The sequence below is a fragment of the Protopterus annectens genome, chromosome 4.part0, assembly GCF_019279795.1.
Source record: "Protopterus annectens isolate FY-2018-M chromosome 4.part0, PAN1.0, whole genome shotgun sequence".
In the NCBI taxonomy this organism is placed as follows: domain Eukaryota; kingdom Metazoa; phylum Chordata; order Ceratodontiformes; family Protopteridae; genus Protopterus; species Protopterus annectens.
The window spans coordinates 650,821,040-650,849,014 of NC_056733.1; the positions used below are offsets into that span (position 1 = coordinate 650,821,040).

Below are 27,975 nucleotides of genomic sequence, written 5' to 3' on the forward strand. Positions count from 1 at the left end.
CCACTGGATTCTCAGGTTTCTTGATTGGATTTCCAGTTTTCTTGGTGACCTCTCTGACATTTCAAATTCTTCCCTGAGGCAAAACTGCAATGTGTCGTATGTTCAGAACCAGGTAACCCAAAAAAACAACTGCCGGATCAATTCTCAGGTAACCATTTGTATGTTTTTTTCCCACACACAAAATAACAGTCCTCTACTTTAGTATTAATATATACTTGCCCTGTATGAAACATTTTTCTATCAGTGATAGATAGTTGCTTAAAAAGAACAGGATTATGTTGTACTTCATTAACTGTTTTGTGCATTGATTCAAGAAATGAGTCATAGTTTGTATCACAAATAGAACCTGCATTAATAGCTTTGGTATAACATTTGTAAGGAACAGTCACATTACAATTGCTCCAACCCACCTGAACAGTATCATTTTTGTAAAAACACACAATTCCCTTTTGTGTAACAGGCAGGTACAATGCTATTTTGTCTTGTGATTTTACAGTTGTAGAATCAAAAATCAAATTTTCCCAGGTCTCATTGACCCCTAGGGGGACAGCAGTCATTAATAATCCCCCGTATGCTGTTGGTATAGCTGTGCAAACCCAACAATTTGAAACATTAAAAGTCTCAGCATACACATGTTTGATTGCTTGATAAGTGTTAAAGTTTGGATGCCAGTCTATGAGTAATGCATCACGTTTATTCAGTTCAGCTCGTGTGGCTGGAAAAAAGAAAGGCCACAGCAAAAAGATTATTGTTATCAGTATAGTTAACAGAATAATCATGCAATACTTCTGAGGTTGTTCTGCATTCCTATTTGCTCCATATCTGGTCATTTTGTTCTTGTTTTGTAACAGTAACACGTTTTTTGTCCAGTTCAAAGTTTTTAACCAGTTTACAGTGTGTCAGATGAATCCAGGACGCTCGCTGTGCGATCTTGACTGCAGTGGGTGTTGACAGTAGCACTTGGTATGGCCCTTCCCACTTTGATGACGTCCAATTCTTTTTCTTGATGACTTTCACCCAGACCCACGTGCCTGGGACTACTACTGCTTCCGATGGTCTGGTTTGTTCTTTATCTGAAACGGAATTTAACTGCAAAAGTTGTTTATTACTTAAGTCGTCTCATATATTCTGCGAGTGAACTGTCTGCCTCCTGGTCTGCAGGCATGAAAGGTTTCCACTGAGGTATATAATATGCCCTCCCAAATAATTTTTCAAAAGTAGTTAACCCCTTTGCATTTGGAACAGTTCTCATGCTCAACAGTGCCAGAGGTAGGCAGTACACCCAATTCTTTTGTGTCTCACTAATTAACTTCCTAAGTTTACTTTTCAAAACCCCATTATGCCTCTCTACTAGCCCTGCAGATTGTGGATGATGTGCACAATGGTTTTTCAGAGAAATTCCGAAATATCGGCTCAACTGTTGTATAATTTGATTTACAAAGTGTGTGCCATTGTCACTGTAGATCTTTTCCGGTATGCCAAATCTAGGAATAATTTCTCTAACAAGGACTTTTGCAACAGTAGCTGCATCTGGATTTTTGGTTGGAAAAGCTTCCACCCATTTGGAAAACATTTCTATAATGACAAGACAATACTTCTTATTTTCGCATTTGTTCAGTTCTATGAAATCCATACAGATAGTATGAAACGGGTACGGTGGTGCAGTGAAACTTCCTTGCTTAGGCTACAAAAGTCCCTTGTGCATGATGCTTATTACACGCATGACATGCCACACAAAAATTTTTAGTGTCGTTTATAAATCCATATGCTGTGAACACTCGATTCACTAACTGTACCATCCCCCCTGTTGAGACATGGCATTGCCCATGGCACAACAAAGCTGCATATCTAAATAAATTAGACGGCAAAATCGGTTTTCCTCCTTTGGAGATGTACAGCCCTTTCTAAAGAATTGCTCCTCGTTTTATCCATTACTGTTTTTCTACTTTCGTAGTAAGTGGCTGCATTGTTTTCAACCTTTCTAAATCTAAAATCTCAGAAGGTTGTAATTCCTCACTCAAAAGAAATATTTCTGAAGCTGAAGCTGCCTGCTTTGCAGCTGTATCAGCTCTCGCATTACCTTTTGAAATCCTATCCTGTTGCTTGGTATGAGCTACGCATTTACAAATAGCTACTTTCTGAGGTAACTGAATAGATTCTAACAAATCTAAAATAAACTGCACATGATTAATTGGTTTGCCAGTAGATGTTAGCATTCCTCTATTCTTCCACTGTTGCGCAAAAACATGTACAGTAGAAAAAGTGTATTTGTTATCAGTAAAAATGTTTACACATTTACCCTTTGCCAAGATACATGCCCGTGTCAAGGCAATCAATTCTGCTGCTTGTGCAGATAAGTTGTGTGGTAAAGACTTTGCTTCTAAAATCTCATTATCCGAAACTACTGCATACCCTACTAGGTTCTGCCCTGTAGGACCCCTTCTGCATGAGCCGTCCACGTAATATGTCACCTCGGCATCATCCAAGGGAACATCCGTTGGATCTTTTCTAGGCAGTGTCTCTTGCTCAATCTCCTGCAGGCAGCTGTGTGGTGTGCCGTCCGCAGGGGTTGGGAGCAAGGTAGACGGATTCAAAGTTGTACATCATTCAATTGTCATATGAGGTTGGCTGAACAGTATAGTCATACAGGAAAGATGTCTAGCAGGAGAAAGATTTGCTACTTTTTCTTGCAGTAAAATAATCGCGACTGCATGGGGCACTCTCAATGTGAGAGGGTGGAACAACACTACTGAGGCTGAAGCCTGTACTGCCATTGCAGCTGCGACTACTGCTTGTACACAGTGGGGCAGGGATCGCACCACTGGGTCCAGCTGTGATGAATAGTAAGCTATGGGGCGTTGTTTGTCCCCATGTTGCTGTGTTAACACTGATGTCATATAACCTTGCTTACAATCTACAGTTTGGAAAAAGCATTTATGATAGTTTGGTAATCCTAAAACTAATGAGGATACTATCAATTGTTTTAATTTGCAGAAAGCTGATTCTGCTTCTGGTGTCCATTGTAATAAATCTTGTGCTGCCATAGGCTTCTTGTATATCAAGTTGGTCAGTGGAGCAGACTCCAAGACATAGTTTGGAATCCAACTCCGACAGAAATTAATCGTACCCAGGAAGGACATAATTTCCTCCTTGGTAGTCTGTTTGGGTGCTTGTAAAATTGCTATTTTCCTGTCTTCATCTAATGTTTTGCCTTCTTTGGATATTACATATCCCAGGTATTTAACCTGCTTTTTCCATAGCTGCAACTTGTTCTTGTTTACTTTATGTCCTTGAGTGGCTAAAAAATGTAATAATGCTATGGTATCTTCTCTGCATTCTTGCTGGGTGGGGGCTGCCAGCAGGATGTCTACATAAAGTAAAATCTGACTGCCACTCGGTGGGGTAAATCCCGCCAAGTTGCTTGCCATCTCTTGTGAGAATATTGTTCGACTTTCACAATATCCCTGTGGTAGTCGCGTGTATGTATACCTTTTCCCTGAAATGTGAATGCAAACCAATGTTGGCTGTCAGGGTGTATCGGTATCGAAAAGAACGCATTGCTAATATCTACCACAGAAAAATACTTCTTTTGAAGCTTCAAATCATTCAATAGGGTGTGTGGATCTGGCACCGTAGGTGCTCTAGGTATTACTGCGTCATTTACAGCTTGTAAATCTTGGACCATACGCCATTCTCCGTTTGCTTTCCTGACAGGAAATAAGGGTGTGTTACATGGTGAATCAGGAGATTCTACCAGTACTCCTTCCTTAAGTAAAGCCGCTATTATAGGTTTGATTCCTACTTCTGCATCTTTCCTTAAGGGATACTGTCTCTTCTGTGGTCTAAATGCTGATTTTGGCGTGATAGTAACTGGTCCTGCTGTACGAATGAGTCCTACATCTGATTTCCCTGTTGACCAGAGAGTTTCTGGTATGCTCCGTAAGGCGTTCTCTTCCTCTTCTAGTAAGAGTGCTAATCAGCTGTCCTAGCTAGACTGCAAGTGTACAGCTGGGTGTGTCTGTGTTATGCAATTTAACTTCTTCTGTACTCCCTGTTCTGACAGTTCTAACTCTGTCTGTTTTTCCCATTTTGTGACTTTTTCTCCTAGGTCTGCCCATTTCACATTCTTGTCCTTAGTCAAACTAACATGTGGTAATCAATTAGATTTATAAAGTGCAAAGAATTCCTGGGGCAATGAACAGCTAACTACACTGTTCCCTTCTGTGTCCCAGTACAGATTACGTAATACTAATCTGTTTGCATAGTTTCTAAACAGTTCTTGCTCATCCTTATCAGGTCCTGGTGTGCTACAATAATACAGAGTACAGTGCAACAAATGCTGTTTATCAGTGTCAAGGGAGGAGGACTTACTGATGGCTACATTCATCAACTCTTCGGTTACTGCCCCTGGACCAGTCGTGATCAAGTCCTGGCTGTAACAATAAAATGTTTCGCCCTCCGGTCGCAGTACAAAAGTATCCATTTGTCGCTGTGCTTCCATACCCTGCATAGTTGGAACTACTGCTATGCCAAATATCTGCATAAGATCTCTAACCAAAAGGTTTACTGGGCATTTTGCAGAAACAACAGTTTTGCTTTTCTGGGTCATCCCTAAAACGGGGTCAGTTATTGCTATGTTATGGGAGAGTGGCTCCCGTACAGCTGTCCATTAGCTGCTTTCACTAATATGTAATCGAGTGATTCTGAATTTTCTGGTAGTTTGGAAGGATGCATCAGGGTCCGCGATGCCCCTGAGTCACACAGAAATTTAACTTCCCTCCCCTCTAGCAGAAGTGTAACTTCCGGTTTCGTATCTACTAAGTAGAGCTCTAGGCTCAATAATGCTAAGTCTAAAATTTCACTTTCTTCACTATCTGCGATTTCTTGCACTTCCTCTATTTCTTCTGTCACATTCTCTACTCCCTCTATCGTAATTGCATTTGTCTTTTCTTGGTCATTCCCTTCCAATGATTCTTGACTATCATATAGTCAGTCCTCACCCTCCTTATCTTCCATGGCTACCTTCTTGTTTTGCTTGCAATCCCTTGCTAAATGTCCCTTTTTTCCGCACTTAAAACATTAACCTCTTTTCTTTCTCTCTTCAAACTCCTCTGATCGCTTATCAGATTGTTTATTTCCCTGGGCATTTTTCTTGCCCTTTTTCCCGGACTGTATTACATAAACTTCTGCTCCATCTTCTACAGAAAATACTTGGGCTTTCTTTTTCATGTTACTGTTAAAATGCCTTTCGGCATGTCTAGCATATTCAAGTAGTGACTGTAATCTACTTGTACGATGGTCTACCATGTGCTTTGTAATAAAGCTGCCTTTTAAAAATGCATTCTTTAGCTGCTGCTCATACAGAGAATCATGGGTTTGGTCTTCAGGTACCTGCATTCCACAATGGTTATTAAAACACTCTAATAATCTAGCATAATATCTGTCAACAGTTTCACCTTCTTGTTGGATGCATTGATTAATGCAAGTCCAGTCTGCCCTAGGCTTCCATTTCTCAGAGATTCGGTCTGTAAGACCTTTTACTCTGTTATCCCGCTCTGCGTTGCTATGTGGGAGTGGCTTGTGTTCTGCATCACTGGGATTCCAGTTGCCACTGATCATGTGCCAATCTGGACCTACGATTTGTCTAACTACTTTTTCTACTTCTTCTCCATTTAAATGATAACTTAACCTCATGCCCTGTAAGTCTTTTAAGATTTTTCTAAAATTAACTTTTGGATGGGGAATTCCCTCTGTGGCTTTCCGGATGTCTTCCGGTGTCCATGGTCTATATACCAAGAGAGTTGGGTCCTGCCCTTCCTGTCCTGCCTGAGGATTTGGTACTTCTATGAGCGGACATATCTCTTCTTCACTCATAACTCGTGAATTTTTGTTCATTTGATATAACTCAATATCCCCTCAAGTTACGTGTTCGAGACCTAGTCTCGACGGGATCTCTGACAAACGGTCTTGGCTTCGCGGGGACAGCCGGGTATAGCGGAGGTGGACCAGCTTGTCCACTCGCTTCATATTCTGGTAAGGGAAGTGGAGGGGCTGATGCTATTACCAAATTATTGTCCTCTTTATCTAGAAACATTGCTTTTGAATTCTTACTCTCTTGTTCCCTACAATTTGCTTCCTCAATCCACCTGTGTGCCTGAGGAATGCCTAATTGACGTTGCTTTTTTACCTGACCTTTTGCATCGGTTTTAAGCTGTTTGACAAGTTTAATAAGTGAGGATTTTTCTAATTTGCCATCAAATTCATATTTATTATTTTGTATAGTACCTAACATTGTTGGCACGCTGTAATTGCATATATTTTGCATCTTCAGTTAACGGCGGATCTTGGGATCTTTTTGTGCGCTTATTTCCCATATTGCTCTGACTGTTAAAATGTTACGTAACCCTTCTTATTTTTACGTGGTACCACGATTTCTCTTTTTCACAGTTTATCTAGAATAACTGCCTACCTATTCTGTTTCCCTGATCTATGACAAGACTGCAGTCTTCCTGTCCCTGACTTGTACAAGACAAATCTCCTGACAGACAATGCACATAGAGTCCCTGATCTAAAACAGAAAAAGGTAAATCTCACCTTACCTGAGCCCCGTGATTGATTGTCTGGTTCGAGGAAAAAACGTTAACTCGTCCACCAGTCGCAGATCAGAACAGTGGCTGGCCTCTTTTGAACGCCAATTCAGTCGGAGGTCTTTCACAGCAGAAGAACCGATGTGGTCTCTTCCCCGTACGGTTTCATGCCACCTGGCCCATCTGACCTGAGGTGAAGTGAGAGTTTCTGGTCCGAAGGACCAAACTGTCAAAGGAAAAAACAACTTCAAAAAGATCAACACACTGCAGGTTCAGGTTAAGGCACTTTAATCTTGCAGCAAGGAGACAAAAACGTGCTAATACAGAGTTTGTCTAACTAGAATCAGGAAGTGAAGCCATTCTTATACATTTCTTACAAGACATTGCCTACTAAGCTGACGTAATAAATCACAAGTTCTTACAATATTATTTCATAGCAGCTGTTTGTCCATGATTTTCTGCTGACACTATCAAGTTTATGAAAAAACTTCCTAAGAAAAAACAACGTGGCCTTGGAGACCACTGGTTAGATACAACTTCTCACTATGTGATGTTACCATTCAAGGTACTATGGCTAATTCGAGCACAAAGCAAGCACAGATTATAGTTCATTTCTTCAAGCAGTCTTTGTTCAACTGTATCTTTTTCTGCAGCTGTGCATGTTCTCATAACACGAACAGAGCTGATTGTTCAAGTTCAGTAACATTATAGAAAACAGTATTGTTCTATTCATTATTTTCCTGACCTAGCAGATAATCACCTACTTCTCAGTAAATTTCCAAAAGGCATAGACATGAATTTTGCTGTGCTAGCAAATACTAGGTCAGAGAGCATCTTGCAGTTTCAGAAAGCATCTCGTAGTTTCATACAAAACTAAGCTGTACATAAAATAGAATGAAAAGTGTTAACCCTTTTAGCTTCTAATAAGCACTAAACACATACATTAATACATATTTTTCTGACAAGTACCCAGAAAGGACAAAGCATGGAGACCAATACTGGTCCTGTCAACCCTAAACACTTTCCTGGATCTTCCAAAATTCAAAATGTTAACACTGCAACAACTCTTGCCCATGCTGGGCAAAGAGGCTTGGCTAGTTACTTTAGATCTCAAGGAGGCATACCTGCACGTCCCAATCAGACAATCGTGCAGAAGATACCTCAGATTTATAGCAGGCTCAATGCATTATCAATTCTCTGCACTGCCCTTTGGCTTATCTACTGCGCCCAGGGTCTTCACAAAATGCCTGGCACCAGTAATTGCATTTTGCAGGCAAAAAGGAATTCAAAGATATCCCTACTTGGATGACTGCCTTATTCAAGCAGAGAGCAAGGACATTCTTCTAAAGCACCTGGAGTTTGTAAAAAGATTACTAATTTGCCTAGGGTACACAGAAAACAAAAAGAAATCAAAACTAGTGTCCTCTCAAGCGATAATTTTCCTGGGTGCAAGCTTGAATACAACTACCCAGATGGCTTATCTCACACTAGACGAACAAAGGCAACTGACTCATTACTTTCAAATGATGGCAACAAAGACCCAGCTCCCTGCAAGAAAAATTCTGCAGGCCATGGGTTTCATGGCATCTTGCATTCTACTAATTCCATATGCCAAACTGCATATGAGGAAACTACAATGGTATCTAAAAAGTGTTTGGACTCAGCATTGTCATAGCCTAGAGACACACAAAAAGGACCCCCTGCACGAAGGCAAATGCACGGCTCAAAAAAACGATAAATAAGAACAAAAAATGTAGAGCCAGCATACAGTGACCTGAAAAATAAGTTCATTATTATAAATTTATAATGAAATGTAGAACAGCAAAACAGACCGGTTTCGGCCGGACAATATCACAGCCTTCTTCAGTGTAAAGCAAACAGAAAAACAATGCTGTTTAAATATATGCTTCTCGTAGCTCATTGGTGGATGCCTAAAATTGTTCATTAAGCCCAGGTGGAAACAATCCACCTAGTCTGACAATCCATTTCATTTCTTTAGCATTTAAAATGGAATGCCAACCTGTCTTGTTAGAACGATTCCCTTGTATACTGTCAATAACCATAAAGGAAAATTTGGCAGTAGTGTGTGTCATTTGATGTTTATAAAGTGCATTGTGAGCTCTTTTATTCTTGATATTACTAATATGTTCAGATATACGTAATCTTAATGGGCGGGAAGTTTGTCCCACATAAAAAGAGCCACAATTCCATGTTACCAGATATATCAACCAATCACTACTGCAGTTTGCAAAGAAATGGAGATCATAAACTAAAGCACAATTCCTGCTAGAAAATTGCTTTGATTTGCATACATATTGACAGTTGGTACAATGACCACAGGGAAAACAGCCACACAATGGTTCTCCCATCAACGTTGTTTGTAAAGGTTGTGAGTTGTTCAAGGTATTTCCACGTTTATAATGATTAAAAAAAGAACTGAGATTTTTCCCCTTCCTAAATGAAAACAAACATCTATCTGGAATGATGCTGGCAAGCTCATAATCACATTGCAGAATATTCCAGTGTCTATGCACACTTTGAATTAGACTGTCAGAATTTCTAGCATAGGTCGTTATGAACCTTATGGGTTGTGATGATGTTACTGAATGATCTCTATAAGTAAGAAGTTCTGATCTATCCATTGAGTTAACCTGATGACTGGCCTTTAACACATCTCCCATACTATAACCCCGAGATTTAAATCTTCTGGTTAAATCACCCTTATGTTGTTGGAAGGAAGAATCCTCAGAACAAATACGTTTGACACGTATGAATTGTGATTTTGGAATATTTCTTGCAATGTGAGGTGGGTGATAACTGGAGGCATGTAAGATGGTATTATATTGGGGATACTTCCTGTACACCTCAGTACCTAGTGTGTGGTCAGGTAATCTATTGATTAATACATCTAAAAAAGTGATTGTGTTTAGATCATAGTGTACAGTGAACTGCAACCCCCATATGTTATGATTCAAATATGAAACAAAATCCATAAGTTGGCATTCATCACCCTTCCATACTAGCCAAACATCATCCAAGTAACGTCTCCAGATGTCAATGTATTCAATGAATATATTGTTATGGCAGTCATAAATGATATGTTTTTCAACATAAGCCATAAATAGATCCGCATATAAGCGGGCAAACGATGCCCCATTGCTGTTCCTTTAGTTTGCCAATAACAATTATCCTTGTAATAAAAGACATTATTCGTGAGGACATGTTTGGCTAGACCCACCAAAAATGAATTGAAGTCCGATTCGTATAAGCCCGATACTTCTAACCAATAGGCCATTGCTTCCAAACCAGCTTGATGGGGGATGTTAGTATATAAAGCACTTACATCCAATGTGCATAAAAACCACTCGGGTTCCAACTGTGTGTCTGAAATGATCTGCAGAAAGTTGGTCGTGTCTTGCAATCGTGATCGTACCACATGTAACAAGGGTTTGAGATGTTTGGTGAGATATTAAGGATAACGGCTCAGTAATGTACCCTTTACCAGATACAATAGGTCTGCCAGGTGGATTTAATGGGTCTTTATGAATCTTGGGTAGGAAATAGATGTATTGAGTTGTGGAATCCTTAACCATAAGTTGGTGCATAACCTCATTACTAATGATAGCTTCATCCCTGGCCAAAAGCAAAAATTGATCAATCTGTTTTTTGAACCTGAAAGTAGGGTCAATATGCATTATGGAATAATATCTCTGATCTGAAAGCTGTTTGTTTGCTTCATTATCATAATCACACCAGTTGAGTACAACTACAGCTCCACCTTTATCTGCAGAGATGATAACTATATTTTTATTATTTTGGAGTTCCAGAATAGCTTGTTTTTCAACCAGGGTCAAATTGTTGGATTTAAAACGTATATCCAAGCTGGGAAAATGAAGATCTTTGAGCACGCTATTCTGGAACTGGTGTACCATGGGATGCATGGGAGGAGAAAAACTGGATTTGTGATAAACAAATTTATCCTTATTATAGTTACTATCCGTATCACCAAAAAACAGTTTCAAATTTAAATTTCTGCAAAAAGACATGCCATCCTGGGCCAATGTATCTTCAGGAACCATGAAGCCAGGTATGAAAGTAAGACCTTTATTCAAGATAGACATGTGGATGGGTGAAAAGTCAAAATTAGACAAATTTAAAGCATTTAAAAAACGCAAAATCCAGAGCTAAAGGGCATGAGTGAGATACAACGTATTGTCACGCATTAGTGGGGACTCTATTCTTTGGATCTTATTGTAAATCCATGGTATTTCTTTACATTTCATGTAATTCAAATATTGTTTTTTAGTTAATTACTGTTTTTTGGGACCTTATTAGACTTGGTCCTTGGCATACTCATGTGTTTGAGTCCAATTTTGCATTTGTCAGATTTTCCCAATTCTGCTTTTGACACTTTTGGGATATTATTAGATCCAAAATTGGATATTTATATTATCTCTCTTCGAAGCATACTGTTTCGTAATGTAAAAATTTTTTGGAATCAGTTCAATGTAGATAGTGACTTGTCATTCTAGCTGAATCATCAGCATCAATATTACCACCATCATTGTTCTGTGTTCATGTTCACTAATATTTCAGGTTTCAATTGTCATTATCTATGAGCTTATCTTATTGCAATATTTGTGCTATCTAGTTTTAATGTTTATCATTGTACAGCTTGTGATTATTTGGATAGCATTACCCAAGCCATTAATATATGTCCAGTTTTACAAATAGTTTATTTCCAGACCAAAAATTTTTTACGTGGCTACACTTAAAGTTTGATTATACTGGTTTTTGATTGCATCCATTTTCCAATCGGTCTATTTTTATTAATAGCTTATTTCATTTGATTTAAATCTCTCAGCATTCCTTCACATGATTATGTTCATTGGCTTTTTCACAATTTTTGCCTAAATTTATATTGCACAGTACAGTAACAGTCAACAAGTTGTGGGACGCAGCTCCATTAATAATCTTTATCATTGGTTATTATTGGTTAGGCTGCTATTGTTCTTCTAACTTTTGGATTTTGCTTATTAATATACATCAAGCTGACGTAGCTGTTTGTATTTGGCTATTATATTCAGCCATATTGGATACTTTGCATCTAGTCCATTGAAAATCTGATCCTAATATGGATCTGTCCAGTTTTATTACTGGTTTGGCTGCAGATAGGGAGGATCTTGGAGCTTTTGGGCTCAGCTCATCTACCCATGACAATACAAATAGAAATGTTTCTATCAGTCCTGAATCTATTTGTGCAACTCTTTTTGGCAATCTCAAAAAACATCTAAGATCTTTACGATCCAATATTTGGCATTCCAAATTATTCAAGGCATATATTGCAGAAGGAATAACTCCGAGAGGTTTGCGGATACGAACACAACCTCATGTGATGGATGCTGATGATGAATTAAATAGCCAATGGTCCAACATACAACAAGAAGCCACTATGGCCTTTGTTGTAGCTTTGGGTAATTTTCATGATCGAGCAATTGATAGAGAAATGGATGCGGTCACCAAATCAGTTAGTGTATTGAAATCATTTGAGGAGGAACCTTTTTTTTAACAAGTTACTTAACAATGTAGCCACTGATTTACATAATTTTGATGAACAGCTAAGGTCCAGAAAAACCAAAAAGTTTTCCAGAGACCAAGAAGATTATAAAAGGGCCAACCCTTTTTCTCTCAATGCCAAACATGTACGATTTACATCTTTTCCCAAACAAACCAACAAAAGGAAGAGACCAAGGTCCATCTTAAGAAGACTGAGTGCAGACACAGGGTCATCCACAGATGACATTTCGTCTTGCACTGACAATGAGTCCCCAGCAGTATCAGGTTCACCGACCCCCAAAAGGATACCTGGATCGATCCCTTTAGGTCCAAATACCAGCGGGGTGGGCGGAAACATAGAAGGCGTACAAAACATTCAGGGTCTATTGAAAATGGCAATGAACAATTGAATATTTCAAACGACAATGTTTTAAATTTGTCTAATTTTGACTTGTCACCCATCCACATGTCTATCTTGAATAAAGGTCTTACTTTCATACCTGGCTTCATGGTTCCTGAAGATACATTGGCCCAGGATGGCATGTCTTTTTGCAGAAATTTAAATTTGAAACTGTTTTTTGGTGATACGGATAGTAACTATAATAAAGGATAAATTTGTTTATCACAAATCCATTTTTTCTCCTCCCATGGTACACCAGTTCCAGAATAGCGTGCTCAAAGATCTTCATTTTCCCAGCTTGGATATACGTTTTAAATCCAACAATTTGACCCTGGTTGAAAAACAAGCTATTCTGGAACTCCAAAATAATAAAGATATAGTTATCATCTCTGCAGATAAAGGTGGAGCTGTAATTGTACTCAACTGGTGTGATTATGATAATGAAGCAAACAAACAGCTTTCAGATCAGAGATATTATTCCATAATGCCTATTGACCCTACTTTCAGGTTCAAAAAACAGATTGATCAATTTTTGCTTTTGGCCAGGGATGAAGCTATCATTAGTAATGAGGTTATGCACCAACTTATGGTTAAGGATTCCACAACTCAATACATCTATTTCCTACCTAAGATTCATAAAGACCCATTAAATCCACCTGGCAGACCTATTGTATCTGGTAAAAAGGGTACATTACTGAGCCGTTCTCCTTATATCTCACCAAACATCTCAAACCCTTGTTACATGTGGTACGATCACGATTGCAAGACACGACCAACTTTCTGCAGATCATTTCAGACACACAGTTGGAACATGAGTGGTTTTTATGCACATTGGATGTAAGTGCTTTATATACTAACATCCCCCATCAAGCTGGTTTGGAAGCAATGGCCTATTGGTTAGAAGTATCGGGCTTATATGAATCGGACTTCAATTCATTTTTGGTGGGTCTAGCCAAACATGTCCTCACGAATAATGTCTTTTATTACAAGGATAATTGTTATTGGCAAACTAAAGGAACAGCAATGGGGGCATCTTTTGCCCCCATATATGCGGATCTATTTATGGCTTATGTTGAAAAACATATAATTTATGACTGCCATAACTCATTGAATACATTGACATCTGGAGACGTTACTTGGATGATGTTTGGCTAGTATGGAAGGGTGATGAATGCCAACTTATGGATTTTGTTTCATATTTGAATCATAACATATGGGGGTTACAGTTCACTGTACACTATGATCTAAACACAATCACTTTTTTAGATGTATTAATCAATAGATTACCTGACCACACACTAGGTACTGAGGTGTACAGGAAGTACCCCCAATATAATACCATCTTACATGCCTCCAGTTATCACCCACCTCACATTGTACGAAATATTCCAAAATCACAATTCATACGTGTCAAACGTATTTGTTCTGAGGATTCTTCCTTCCAACAACATAAGGGTGATTTAACCAGAAGATTTAAATCTCGGGGTTATAGTATGGGAGATGTGTTAAAGGCCAGTCATCAGGTTAACTCAATGGATAGATCAGAACTTCTTACTTATAGAGATCATTCAGTAACATCATCACAACCCATAAGGTTCATAACGACCTATGCTAGAAATTCTGACAGTCTAATTCAAAGTGTGCATAGACACTGGAATATTCTGCAATGTGATTATGAGCTTGCCAGCATCATTCCAGATAGATGTTTGTTTTCATTTAGGAAGGGGAAAAATCTCAGTTCTTTTTTTAATCATTATAAACGTGGAAATACCTTGAACAACTCACAACCTTTACAAACCACGTTGATGGGAGAACCATTGTGTGGCTGTTTTCCCTGTGGTCATTGTACCAACTGTCAATATGTATGGAAATCAAAGCAATTTTCTAGCAGGAATTGTGCTTTAGTTTATGATCTCCATTTCTTTGCAAACTGCAGTAGTGATTGGTTGATATATCTGGTAACATGCAATTGTGGCTCTTTTTATGTGGGACAAACTTCCCGCCCATTAAGATTACGTATATCTGAACATATTAGTAATATCAAGAATACAAGAGCTCACAATGCACTTTATAAACATCAAATGACACACACTACTGCCAAATTTTCCTTTATGGTTATTGACAGTATAATTGACAGTATACAAGGGAATCGTTCTAACAAGACAGGTTGGCATTCCATTTTAAATGCTAAAGAAATGGATTGTCAGACTAGGTGGATTGTTTCCACCTGGGCTTAATGAACAATTTTAGGCATCCACCAATGAGCTATGAGAAGCATATGTTTAAACAGCATTGTTTTTCTGTTTGCTTTACACTGAAGAAGGCTGTGATATTGTCCGTCCGAAACCGGTCTGTTTTGCTGTTCTACATTTCATTATAAATTTATAATAAACTTATTTTTCAGGTCACTGTATGCTGACTCTACATTTTTTGTTCTTATTTATAGCCTAGAGACAATCATAACCTTGATTCCCTGCCTACAACAGGAGTTTCGATGGTGGTCACAGGCCTGTCACCACAACAAGGGACAGCCTTTCACCTTACCTACAGCCAGGCAGACAATAACAACGGATGCATCGAATTATGCCTGGGGAGCACATATGGCAGGAAAATGTATTCAGGGCACGTGGCCCAAGGAGCAACTGCATCTTCACATCAATCAAAAAGAGATGCTAGCTGTACAGAATGCCCTGACAGCCGTCAAGGACCTAATAACATCCAGGACAATTATTGATAAAGACGGACAATACCACAGTTATGTGGTACATAAACAAGCAAGGGGGCACACATTCCTGCCCCCTATGCAGACAAGCCATGACTTTGTGGAACACAGCACTGACTTACCAGGTACATCTGCAAGCACAATTCCTGCCAGGAACAACAAAAAAAAAAAATACACTGGCAGACGAACTAAGCAGAAATCTCATGGAACCTCATTAATGGAAGCTAAATCCACAAGTGTTCAACATGATAACAAGGGAATGGGGACGCCCAGACATAGATCTATTTGCCTCCCCTCACAATTGCCAATTACAGACATTTTGCAGAAGGACTTGTCACTCTCAAGCATGGAAAGTGGATGCTCTATCTTTCAACTGGAAAAATCTGACAGTCTATGCCTTTCCTCCAATGCCTCTTCTCACCAAGGTGCTTCTAAAAGTCAGACGAGAGACCAAAAATGATCCTGATTGCACCAGACTGGCCACGCCAGCACTGGTACCCAATCCTAAAGATTTTGTCCTAAGGCCCGCCTTGGCCTCTACCTCAAATCCCTCATCTTCTGACACAGTATAACAGTCAGATTCTGCACAGTCAACTCAGAACCTTAAACCTGGCAGCATGGCAGATAATGTAGCCACTCAGACTGCACCTCTCTCTAAAGCTGTTATGGGTGTAATTTTGGAAGCCAGGAAACCCAGCACTAGGAAATCTTGTGCGGAAAAATGGAAGAGATTCTATGCTTGGAACCAGGCACAAGGCCTCGACCCACTGGGCCCTAATATGACTCAGATTTTACAATACCTGACTGAGATGTTGGACAAAGGCCTATCGTTTTCTTCTATTAAAGTCCATGCCTCTGCCATTTCAGCTCATTACAATACAAATCCTCCTATTTTTTCACATCCTCTGCTACGACAATACCTCAGAGGGCAAAGAATATAAGACCCCCCTAGGAGAGCACCAGTACCTACTTGGGACCTCAATTTTGTTTTAGAAAAACTAACACTGCCTCCTTTTGAACCAGCCAGCACAGCTGATCTAAAATTCTTGTCATGGAAAACTGCTTTGCTCCTAGCAATAACTTCAGCAAGAAGAGTTTCAGAGTTACAGGCATTGATGGCTGTGGAACCTTTCCTCATTTTTCACCAGGGCAGGGTTTCTCTAAGGACGAAACCAACATTCATGCCAAAAGTGGTCTCCAATGAGGTCTTAAACCAAACTATTTATTTGCCTACTTTTTACCCAAATCCCCAGAATAACGGGGAAAGACTTCTGCACTCTCTGGATATTCACAGGCAGCTATGATTTTACTTGGACAAAACAAAAGCTTTCAGAAAAACTGAGCAACTGTTTGTCTGCTTTGTAATAGGTTTCCTTGTGATTCTGCAGCATATGCTACAATCTCCAAATGGATAGGACACTGCATCCGCTTCTGTTATGCACAACATGGCAAATCTGTGCCTAAGGGCATTAGGCCTCATTCTACCAGAGCAGCAGCCACTTCAGCAGCTTTCCTCAGAGGAGTACCAACCAAAGACGTATTAGAAGCTGCAACCTGGAGCTCAGCGCACACTTTTACCAAGCACTACCACCTACCTCTCTACTCCAAATCCAGAGCAGGCTTTGACACTGCAGTTCTGCAGGGCTTGTTAGCCTCGCCAAATCCAATCTAGACCCAGCCACCCTGCCTAAGCTTTGGGATTCTACCCAAGTGTAATGACTGCAACAGTGAAACACGATGAGCATAGTACAGTTGTGTACCTACCATAAATGTAGATGTTGGAGTGTATTCACTGTTGCAGTCCTGGTTACCCACCCACCATCCCCCTCTTTGCTGGGACTGTTCTGTACTTCTCAACTCTATACAACCTATGTGGTGTATTTGGTTTTAGAAGAAAAAAATGTTTTTATGATATATGCATGGTTGTTTGGCATATTTTTATCTTTACAGCCTTCATACCTGGGGGCACCTGACATCTGGGGCAAGAAAAGCTGAAGAAAATGGTGTCTGTTGCAACTTTTATACCCCTGGCGCACTGACGTCAGGGAAGAGGCGACAGCAACCAACGCCGGACCAAGACTTTGGAACTCGGGCCGACTACGGGTCACCTGCCAGCAGGATAACCCAAGTGTAATGACTACAACAGTGAATACACTCGAGCATCTACATTTATGTTGGGTACACAACTGTACTTTTTCTTCCCCAATCATTCAAACAGAGGAGAGTATTGCCTACATACCCTGTATATTCACAGACAAATTCGCTTCTACTTGAACAGGGCTAACTCTTCTCGTAAATCAGACCAGTTATTTTGGCCTATTCTGGACATAGATTAGGGTGTTCTGTTGCTAAGGTTACATTGGCTAAATGGTTAAAAGACTGCGTAACCTTCATTTATAGAGAACGTAATATCCCATTAACTACTACCATAAAGAATAGTGAATCATGAAGTACAATGGATTAGCAAGGTGGAAGTAAGGATAGCTATGAAGAGGATGAAGAATGGAAAGGCTGTTGGCCCAGATGACATACTTGTGGAAGCATGGAGGTGTTTAGGTGAAATAGCAGTGGAGTTTTTAACCAGATTGTTTAATGAAATCTTGGAAAGTGAGAGGATGCCTGAGGAATGTAGAAAGTGTTTTGGTACCGATTTTTAAGAATAAGGGTGATGTGCAGAGCTGTAGTAACTACAGCGGGATTAAATTGATCAGTCACAGCATGAAGTTATGGGAAAGAGTAGTGGAAGCTAGGTTAAGAAGGGAAGTGATGATTAGCAATCAGCAGTATGGTTTCATGCCGGGAAAGAGCACTACAGATGCAAGGTTTTCTCTGAGAGTGTTGATGGAGAAGTACAGAGAATGTCAGAAGGAGTTGCATTGTGTTTTTATAGACTTGGAGAAAGCATATGACAGGGTGCCTAGAGAGGAGTTGTGGTATTTGTATGAGGAAGTCAGGAGTGTCAGAGAAGTATGTAAGAGTGGTACAGGATATGTACGAGGGTAGTGTGACAATGGTGAAGTCTGCTGTGGGAGTGACTGATACGTTTAATGTGGAGGTGGGGTAACATCAAGGATCAGCTCTGAGCCCTTTCTTATTTGCAGTGGTGATGGACAGGTTGACAGACGAGATCAGACAGTCGTCCCAGTGGACTATGATGTTTGCAGATGACATTGTGATCTGTTGTGAGAGTAGGGAACAGGTGGAGGAGACCCTGGAGAGATGGAGATATGCTCTAGAGAGAAGAGGAATGAAGGTCAGCAGAACTAAGACAGAATATATGTGTGTGAATGAGTGGGAGGATAGAGAAATGGTGAGGATGCAAGGAGTAGAGGTGGCGAAGGTGGATGAGTTTAAATACTTGGGGTCAGTAGTTCAGAGTAACGTTGAGTGTGGAAGAGAGGTGAAGAAGAGGTTACAGGCAGGATTGAGTGGGTGGAGAAGAGTGTCAGGAGTGATTTGTGACAGACTAGTACCTGTAAGAGTGAAAGGGAAGGTCTACAAGAGGGTAGTGAGACCAGCTATGTTATATGGGTTGGAGACAGTGGCATTGACAAAAAGGCAGGAGTTTGAGCTGGATATGGCAGAGTTAAAGATAAGATTTCCACTGGGTGTGACGAGGGTGGACAGGATTAGGAATAAGTATATTAGAGGGTCAGCCCAGGTTGGAAGGTTTGGAGACAAAGCCAGAGAGGCAAGATTACGTTGGTTTGGACATGAGCTGAGGGGGGATGCCGAATATATTGGGAAAAAGACGCTAAGGATGAAGCTACCAGGTAACAGGAAAAGAAGGCCTAAGATAAGGTTTATGGATGTGGTGAGAGAGGACATGCAGGTGGTTGGTGTGACAGAGCAAGATGCAGAGGGCAGGAAGAAATGGAAACAGGTGATCCGCTGTGGCGACCCCTAACGGGAACAGCCGGAAGAAGAAGATGATGATAAAGTCTCATTCTGCAAGTTGGTGGCAACTTCTGCTGCCTTCCATGCCAGAGCCTCTCTACATGACATTTGTGCAGCTGCAACTTGGGCTAGTCCTCATACCTTCATCAATCATTACAAGTTGGATTTGGCCTCCAGGGGAAGAGCATCCTTTGGTTCTATGGTGCTCAGGAATGTCCTTCCATGAGAGCCTCCCAGGAATAAAGGTAGCTGGGGACTCTGTCCCACACTTAAGGAATGAACGAGGATTAACAATATCAGATAAAGAAGTTATGTCTTACCATAACTTTCCATCTGTATTGTTTTATCCTCATTCAGTCATTATGACCCTCCCTCCTTCCCCCTCCTGAGGTTTTTAGTGGATCTCACCATCCGGTTCTGTTAGGTCATTTGACCAGAGGTAGCCTCTACCTTCTTTTGACTTGCAAACTCAATCTGGGGTAACAGGGAGAGGAGAATTCTGGGTAAGAGCTTAGCAGCTTAGCTCAAGAGTTTGTAGCTGGCCCGAGCTTGGGAGATGGCTGGCTCGGTTCCGAGGTCGGAACAGACTACCCACATGTAATGACTACCCACATGTAATGACTGAACGAGATCAACAATACAGATAGAACATTATGGTAAGACATATCTTCTTTTTTTGCATGCTTACTCTGCAGTCCATCCTCACATTTCTGTCTAAAGAAGATTGGATGTGCTTTTCCAACCTCCCTATAATTATCTGCACATAGAAGTTGCCAAACCTATAGTGAAGGTTTATTCACCTCTGGGTAATGACTGCTTCAGTTCAGTTCCCTGTCATTTTGGTCTTGCTTCAGCCCCCCAGGCAGTGGTAGCTTGTGTATGACTAAAGAGCAGCAGAGTCCTTCCTTAACTGGACAGCTGGCATTTGCCATCACCCATAAGGGACAGTCACATTTAACAGATTTTGTTTTGGCTTTTGTCTTAACAGAAAACTGCTGTCAGTGTAGCAAAAAAAAAGAAAAAAATCAGAACGTATCCCACATAGGGACTGTGATCAGTACTGGAATGAGTCAAGTTTATTTCTCTCTTGACAGGGTTCACAACATCCTGCAGTCTCTCATATCTCTGACCTCTGACTCGAGCAGTAGCCGATCTTTGAGTATTGAGGCTGTTGGTAGCCACATTATCTATATTTCCTCATGTCAAACTTCACATATGGATTTTGCAGTGAATGCTCTCAGGTTCAGTGGTCACAGCACTCCAGTCATCTTGAGAAAGTGGTTGGGATGAGCTGTGTGTGCTGATGTAGTTTTTGATCAATTCAGTTGGACACACTTCTAGTTACTTGACCACTCCTTCACCCCCCTCCCCCTGCTGTATTCACCACTGATACTTTGCCACAGGGAGTGGCAGAATACTTCATTGGATAGATGTTTGAAGGGACTTTATCTCCATAGGAGCTGCACTTGCACACTGCTTTGGAGATGAAGCTGTGCTTATTTTCCATGCCTTGCTTGACCCTTTTCAGGTGCTGGTGATTCATTCAGACAGCATATTTCTAGTCTCGTGTCAGCAGACAGAGCAGTAGGACATTATAACCCCTTTCTCAGAAACATCTGTGGATATGTGAGTGAGTAATTTCAGCCTATCGTGTTTTGGTTGCCTTGCCCAGAATAGACATCTTTCTCATGGACAAATTTTGCCATTGTTCCTAGAGTGAGGCTTTCTGATCTGATATCTGATTACCTCTGACCAGTGCCAGATGTCTGGGAATTTCACACTGATTTCTGCAGTGAGACTTGTCAGTCCTGGACTGGCTTAGAGTTAGTCTTTGCTTTCCTCTAATGATGATGAAATTCATCCATAATAGTTTCATAGTTTCATAGTATAGTACTAGGCTATCTGCCCTAGGGCATTTATAAGCCTAGCCAAAGTGTATGTGGCTTTCGCCACCCCATGTAATGATACAAAAGTGTATAATTTAAATTAAATTTAGTTTACTGTGCCTCTATCTAGCAATGACACAGAGGTGACCCCGGGGGTAAACCTACGATCACCCATCCATTCATCTAGATTTCTCTTGAAGAGTGTCAGTGAGGGGCTCTGCCTAACATGGACAGGTATCCTGTTCCAGAGTGCGGGAAGCCTCTGGGTTATGAATCTGTCCCTCCAACATGTCCTATTCATATTTGTGCTGAGGTTCAGATCTTTAGCTCTCGTGGCTCTGATGGATTTGGATTTTTTGAGGTGGAGCATGTCCATTAATTCTGAATTGGACATGGCCTTGTATGTAAGGCACAGATCACCTCTGAGCAGGCGGTATGCTACTGAATAGAGCTGGAGCTTTTTCAGTCTGGCAGCATATGACATGCTGGAGACCCTTGATCCTCTTGGTAAGGTACTTTTGGGGTCTCTCCAGCTGCTGCAGGTGCCGGGTGAGGTACATACCAAATGGGGCATTGTACTCGATCATAGGCCTGATAAGGGAGGAATATAAGGGTACAATGACATCCTTTGATCTGGATGTGAATCCCTTCATGATAAGGTGGGCAAGGTAGAAGGTCTTTCTAACCACTTTGGCGACGTGGGTGTCAAATGAGAGGTCACTGTCAACTTGGGTCCCCAGGTCTCTGATTACTTTTTCCGTACTTAATGGATTACCACCTATGTGGTAATTTGTGGGTACTTTGTTTTTTCCAAAGGGGATGACTATGCATTTTTTGGCATTTAGTTTAAGGCCATGACTCTGGCACCAGTCGTCTGTTTCTGTGAGGTCCTTCTGGAGGATGCATGTGTCAGCTGGTGTGTCGACTATGGCGCCTAGTTTGCAGTCATCTGCAAACTTTGTCAGCCACAAACCCCCTATGTTTGCCTGCACATCTGAGAAATAAATGCCGAGCAAGAGGGGTCCCAAGACAGAGCCCTGTGGGACGACTCCACTTGTGACTGGCTTAGAGTCTGATATAGCTCCAGCTATTCTGACTTTGTGGGTTCTGTCCTTTAGCCAGTTTGCAACCCATCTTGTGACAAACGGGTTTACATTTAAGCTGTTGAGCTTGTCTATGATGCCTGAGTGGGGTATTGTGTCGAAGGCTTTTGCCAGACCCAGGTAGGCTGTATGAACTGCTTTGCCTTCATCGATGGCTCTAGTGACTGTTTCAAAAAAGTCCACCAGGTTTAAAAGATAGGATTTGCCTTTTGCAAAGCCGAACTGGGTAGGGTCAATGCTAGATTTTATGTGACTAAGGATATTGACACCCAAGCAGATGTGGTTTTCCATCCACCTTTAGTTTCAAGTGTAATCTTCTGTCAGCCCAGCTATGAAAACGACTTGGCTCATATTGTATCATTTGGGCATAGCAAATGAAGAGTCTTCAGGCTCTAAAGTTAATTGCATTAATTCCACTTTCGTGCAGTGTGGGGAATATTTTGTCATCATCCCAGAAACTCTATCCATTCCTGTTAGAAAAGTGGAAGTAATTTTTTTGTCTAGACTGTGCATGACAACCTGAATCCTTTTTTTTTCTGTTGTGCCCATGGTCTTTCACTGTTGTTCAGAAATTGACATGTGCGAGTGGATGCACCATTTAGCTCCCCATTGAAGAATGGGAAGGTTTGGTATAATGACTAAGGTCTTATCCTTATAGACACAAAAGTCAGGATTTGATTCTGACTTCGGGTTATTGGCTAGGCTTAAAATGGTCATCTATGAATCTTTGCTGCATTATCCACTGGTGCGTGCCATGTAAGCCACCCCCATTCCTCCAGGGTCCAATCTACTAATTAGACTCTGGTCATCTGGCTTGTAGTCCATTTAACATAGAAGACCCTTTTCCTAGTGGCTTTGACTTTGGCTATAAGGATCTTGAGAGTTGCATGTCTTGTGTGCCAACCATCCATACTTGTCTTGCACAGAGGGAGGGTTCCTTTGTAAATCAGTCAGTCCTTCCTTTCCACCATAGGTTGCTATAGTGTTGAATCTAAGTCAGTCCATCAAACATACTGCATTTTTCAGAAATGTTTTCACTGTGGTTAGTATACTATCAGGTATCCACAGATATCTTGGGTAGTATATGGACAGAACCAAGGCATTCAGAAATGGTAATCGCCCCTTTTTCCTCCCCTTATGTTCCCATTGACTCTGGCATAGAGGTCACGAAGGTCTGTCTTCCTGGCCTGTTGGCTTTGACTGTATTTCCTTTGTCTACTATGCATGGAAATAATTTGTGCTGCAGCAACACTATCTTCTCTGAATAGTTAACTGACACTTCCAAATCTTTTTTGCTTTCGGGTGGTGGAGATCAAGGGTATGTTTCAGTAGCCTGACCATTCATGAAAAGAAGCTAGGAACTCCTTTCTTTCCTGAAGATTAACGGAAACATGTGAAAGTTATGTGCTTTGGCTATGGTTGGCAATTCACGCTAAGGTTCATAGGTGTATCTAGGTATGCGGTCCAGGAGAACATTGAGGAGCCTAGCGTAAATTTTTAATTACCCAAAAACACTGATTAAGTGACATGCCTAATGTCACACAGTAGACAAATGATGGCTGAGGGAATCCAGACCTTTACCACAGGAAGTAGCTTGTTAACTGATCTGAGCCTTATTCTTCTGTGTAGACTAGCAGACATTCTTCATTAGCAGCCCCCTCTTTGTCCCCTACTATATAAAGGTTCGTTTCCATATGCATTTAGCTTGGTCAGAAACTGGAGCTGTAAGAGCGCGCCTTGTAGGCGAGAGGGGATCCAGAGTAATCTGGGAAAGTTATGTGCCAAGTAGGGCATGAGCCAAATAATTGAGACGATGGATAACTTTAGTTTTGTTTTAGATAATTTCCTTTGCAGCAAGTTATTAATATGCATTAATATTTTTTCTGTTTTAGTAAGAACACTTAGTGCAAATGCTAAAATTTATTAAATCATGGGATGCTATGCTTTAACATTTTGTTATGATCTAAAATAAAACTTGAAAATAGAAAGCACTTCTCTTGCTTTTCTTTAAAGTAGTACATGTTTAGTTAATTCATACATCTGTTCTTTTTGTCTCTGCAGTGGGAAGTTGGTTTCTCCTAAATGGAAGAATTTCAAAGGGCTGAAACTTCTAAGAAGAGATAAAATTCGACTTAATAATGCTATCTGGAGGGCTTGGTATATGCAGTGTAAGTTAATTACATTAGGAAATGTCTATGTTGGTTGAAAATTACTTTTTGACTCTTGACTCTTTCGTCTGTGAAATGGTAAATTCTTTAGAACTTTGTTCTGATACTTTCTGCTTTCTAGAGGAGAAAAATGTTTATCCCTGTGGATGTTGTTTACCCTTATTCAAATGTTATATCTATTAGTTTAGTTGCTGTAGCTGTTCATAAGGATCATTGTTGCAGGACATTCATAGCTGAAGGGGAATTAGACCATAGGTTTCCATTCTGACCCTGAAAGCAAAATAGAAAAAAAACCCATAAAAAAAACAAAACAAATGAAGCACAAACTGGAAACCTTTTGATCTGACTTAGCCATTACAATAGTTTGTGGTATCCAAAAAAAAAACACTTGAGCTTCTCCCTTACCCATAATGCACCCTTCCTAAGTACCCTAGATCTCATTTGCCACTTTTCGTGTTAGACGTGGTGACCAGTTGCTTTCGAGCAGGTAAGTGAAATTACGTTTTTCCTTTATTTCTTCTAAATACTGCTATAAAGTTTTTTTTTCCCCTTAGCCTCTAAACCTTACCTAGTGGCTACTTTATTTCCAATATTTTCTCTCACTTTACTCTTCCTTTTCTTCAGTACAAACGTACCTCTTGTTGCATGTCTAGTGTATTCAAATAAGATACTGAGGCCGGGTATGCAATCAAGTCATTTATTATACATAAACACCTCAGGAGATATAACTTGTACATATACTTCATACTTCACGTTCTTACTGAGTGTCTCGTTACTTCTAACGCACACACACCTGCATCTCCAATCAAGCTTACATTCACACTGATTGACTACACAAAATGGCACTGATCTTGCACATGCTTGGTAGTTTATATGCACGTACTGTCTGACTACAGTGGCTGACTAGGTTCAGTGTACACACTGATCTACATTCTTCCTCTTCAGTTTTGTTCGAAATCAGCAAATTTAAGAACAAAGGCAAATTTAAGAGGTAGACCTTTTCAACAAAACATAACTGATTTCAAGTCCAAGTCGCTGTGTATTTAGGATTGGGTTTGCAAATTCTACCCAATCTAGTTACATAGAAATTCTGCATCAAGAACAGTCTCTGGGATTCACTTAATACTGGAACATCTGGTTTTACATCAGAGTTGTTTGAAGAAGAAAGCACGCTGCACTTCTGAATTCGAAGAATTGACAAATCACTGTAGAAATTAGTCTTTGGCACAGGCAGTCTGATGTGGCAATGGTTCGGAGACAGGTAACACATGTCTACGATTCTTTCTGTAATCCATTCCTTCAGATTGTATGATGAAGCCAATTTACAGGAACATTGCACCTTCTGTCACGCTTTTAATACAAGAGTGTTAAATGAAAGGAAAAGAAAACTTATTGACAGGGGTCTCATGATGAGTTCCTTCCAGAAACAGCTGGAACTTGGTTAGGCAGCTCCAAAATCTTCAAAGAGAAAATCATCGGCCCCGACTTCAGAGCCAACAAAAAAGTCTAAAGCGTCGGAACCAAGGAGTTCCGATTCAGTCTGTGCTTCATCTTCAGTGCAGTCTATTCCATCATTTCCGAGACCGTCTTTGGTACCGAAGGTTTTGCCTGACATCGAGACTGTATCTCCTATTTTGGAGAGAAGGAGGTCTCCTTCAGTCTCTACCAAATCCTCCAGGACCCTATCAGATGAGGACATTGAGAGGGTGGTGAAGAGGTTGCTTTCGGATCCAGCTCTGGCTAGAAAATTAATCCCTCCAGAGCCAAAGGTCTCTGAGCCGTCCCCCGTACTGATCACTGTTCCTCCTCCGACTCCTTCGCTCTCGGAGCTTATTACGTCAGGTTCCTCTGTCTTCGACCCTTCGGCTCCGGGGATTCAGCCTGTTTCCTTGGAGCCATTTACTCTATCCTCGATGGCTCAGTCTGGAGCCAAGAGTTCTGGGAGCAGATGCTCTCGTGTCGACTCCGAAGGGGACAGACACCCTGAGTTCTCTTCAAAACTGACCCTCCCTCTCGGAGCCTCGGCTCGACTCAGCTTGGCTCCCACTTCTGCTTCGGTGCCATTCCCTCTTGCTTGGAGTCGACCATCCGCCCCCTCGGAGCGAAGCTCTTCAGAGTGGGGGGGGCTTTTGAAGCTATAGAGAAGGCTTTATCCTCTGCCAAAGCCATTCCTTTGGGAACCTGTGTCCCACCAGCAGCAGGCAGCAACCTCTTCCCCCTGCCACCCCCACAGCATAGGGAACCAGAGGCCCAAGTAGCCCCCATTGGAGGTGCCCCCTCTTCTGAGACCTCCCCAGATTATCCCATTGGAGAGCTCCCTCGGAAGAGGTTATGTAAGAGGAAACCTGTCGACTCCCCAGATTATCCCACTGGAGAGCTCCCTCGGAAGAGGTTATGTAAGAGGAAACCTGTCGACTCCCCTAAGTCTATCACATCAGACCCTGATTTAGAGGAATCAGAGGGGTCCCCCAGGTCTCCCTCAGAGGATGTCTCCTCCTCTGACATCCTAGAAATTCTTAGACAGAGGGGTGATTGGAAGACCTCTAACCCTACAGAGGATGAATCAGTGTATCTTGAGGCCTTTGGCTCCCGACCTTCCACCTCTTGGGTGACACCACCTTATGACCAACTTTTGGGGGTCATTTCGCGGAAAGCATGGACCTCTCCAGATTCAGCGGAAGCTGTCCCGAGGAGGCCAAACAAATTTATGACAGCACCTGAGGACAACTCTTTCCTTAGCAAGGGAGTTCCAGTTGATGCTATGTTGGTAGCAGTGGCCACCAAGAAGGAATTATCTGAGACGTTTTCTAATATCCATCCTCCTAACAAGGAGACCAGGATGATGGATAGGTACGGGAAGCGTACTTTTTCCTTCAGCGGCATTTACACTAAGATCGCTGAATTACCTGGCTCATTTAACTCATCTTCAAAGGGATCTCCTGAAAGAGTTAGGAGTTACCCTCCAGGGTTCAGTAGCTCTGGGTTACATGGACAAGGTTTCCACGCAGCTCTCCACCCTTACTTCCATAGCTAACTCCTCCATGAGGCTGATCTCATATGCGGCAGCTCGAGCGAGCAGGGCAGCCGCAGCAGGAATAGCTGTCAGGAGACATTCATGGATGCGTCTTTGTAATTTTACGGAATCCTTCAAGTCTTCCTTCACTAACGTTCCCTTTGATGGTTCATTTCTTTTTGGACCCCAAGTGAAAGAGACTTTGACTAGGTGCGAGCAGGAAGGAAAAACCTTATCTGCTGTTGGTGTCTGATGTTCGTGTTACACTGCTGCAGTCATTACACTTGGGTTATCCTGCCGTCAGGCGGTCCCGGAGTCGGCTTCCAAAGTCTTGGTCCGGCGTCGGTTGCTGCCGCTTCTTCCCTGACGTCAGTGCGCCAGGGGTATACAAGATGCATCCGATGCCATTTTTTAAAAGTCTTTCTTGCCGTGTGGTGCCCGAAGCAAAAGCAGTTCGCAAGTGCCGGTCGGCCGACTCCTGAGATTTTCAAAGTCGAATTTCAGATCCGAAGTCTTCTGAGGGTGTTTTCAGACCTTCACAACTTACCATTAAAGACAAAGAAGCAAGTACAGCATTCTCCTGGACAGTCCTCCATGCCTAAGAAACAGATGCTCAAAATGGCCCCCGAGAAACTCTCATTGA

General features: G+C 41.3%; 1 protein-coding gene across 1 annotated transcript in view; it reads left to right on the forward strand.

The window, feature by feature from the left end:
- LOC122799503 (MLX interacting protein) overlaps window positions 1-27,975 on the forward strand; it is a gene marked incomplete in the record, with an annotated part of 1,086,811 nt that overhangs the window by 46,488 nt on the left and 1,012,348 nt on the right. The window contains 1 exon segment of the mRNA XM_044068616.1: window positions 24,213-24,319. Within this exon segment, the coding sequence (XP_043924551.1) occupies window positions 24,213-24,319 (107 nt within the window).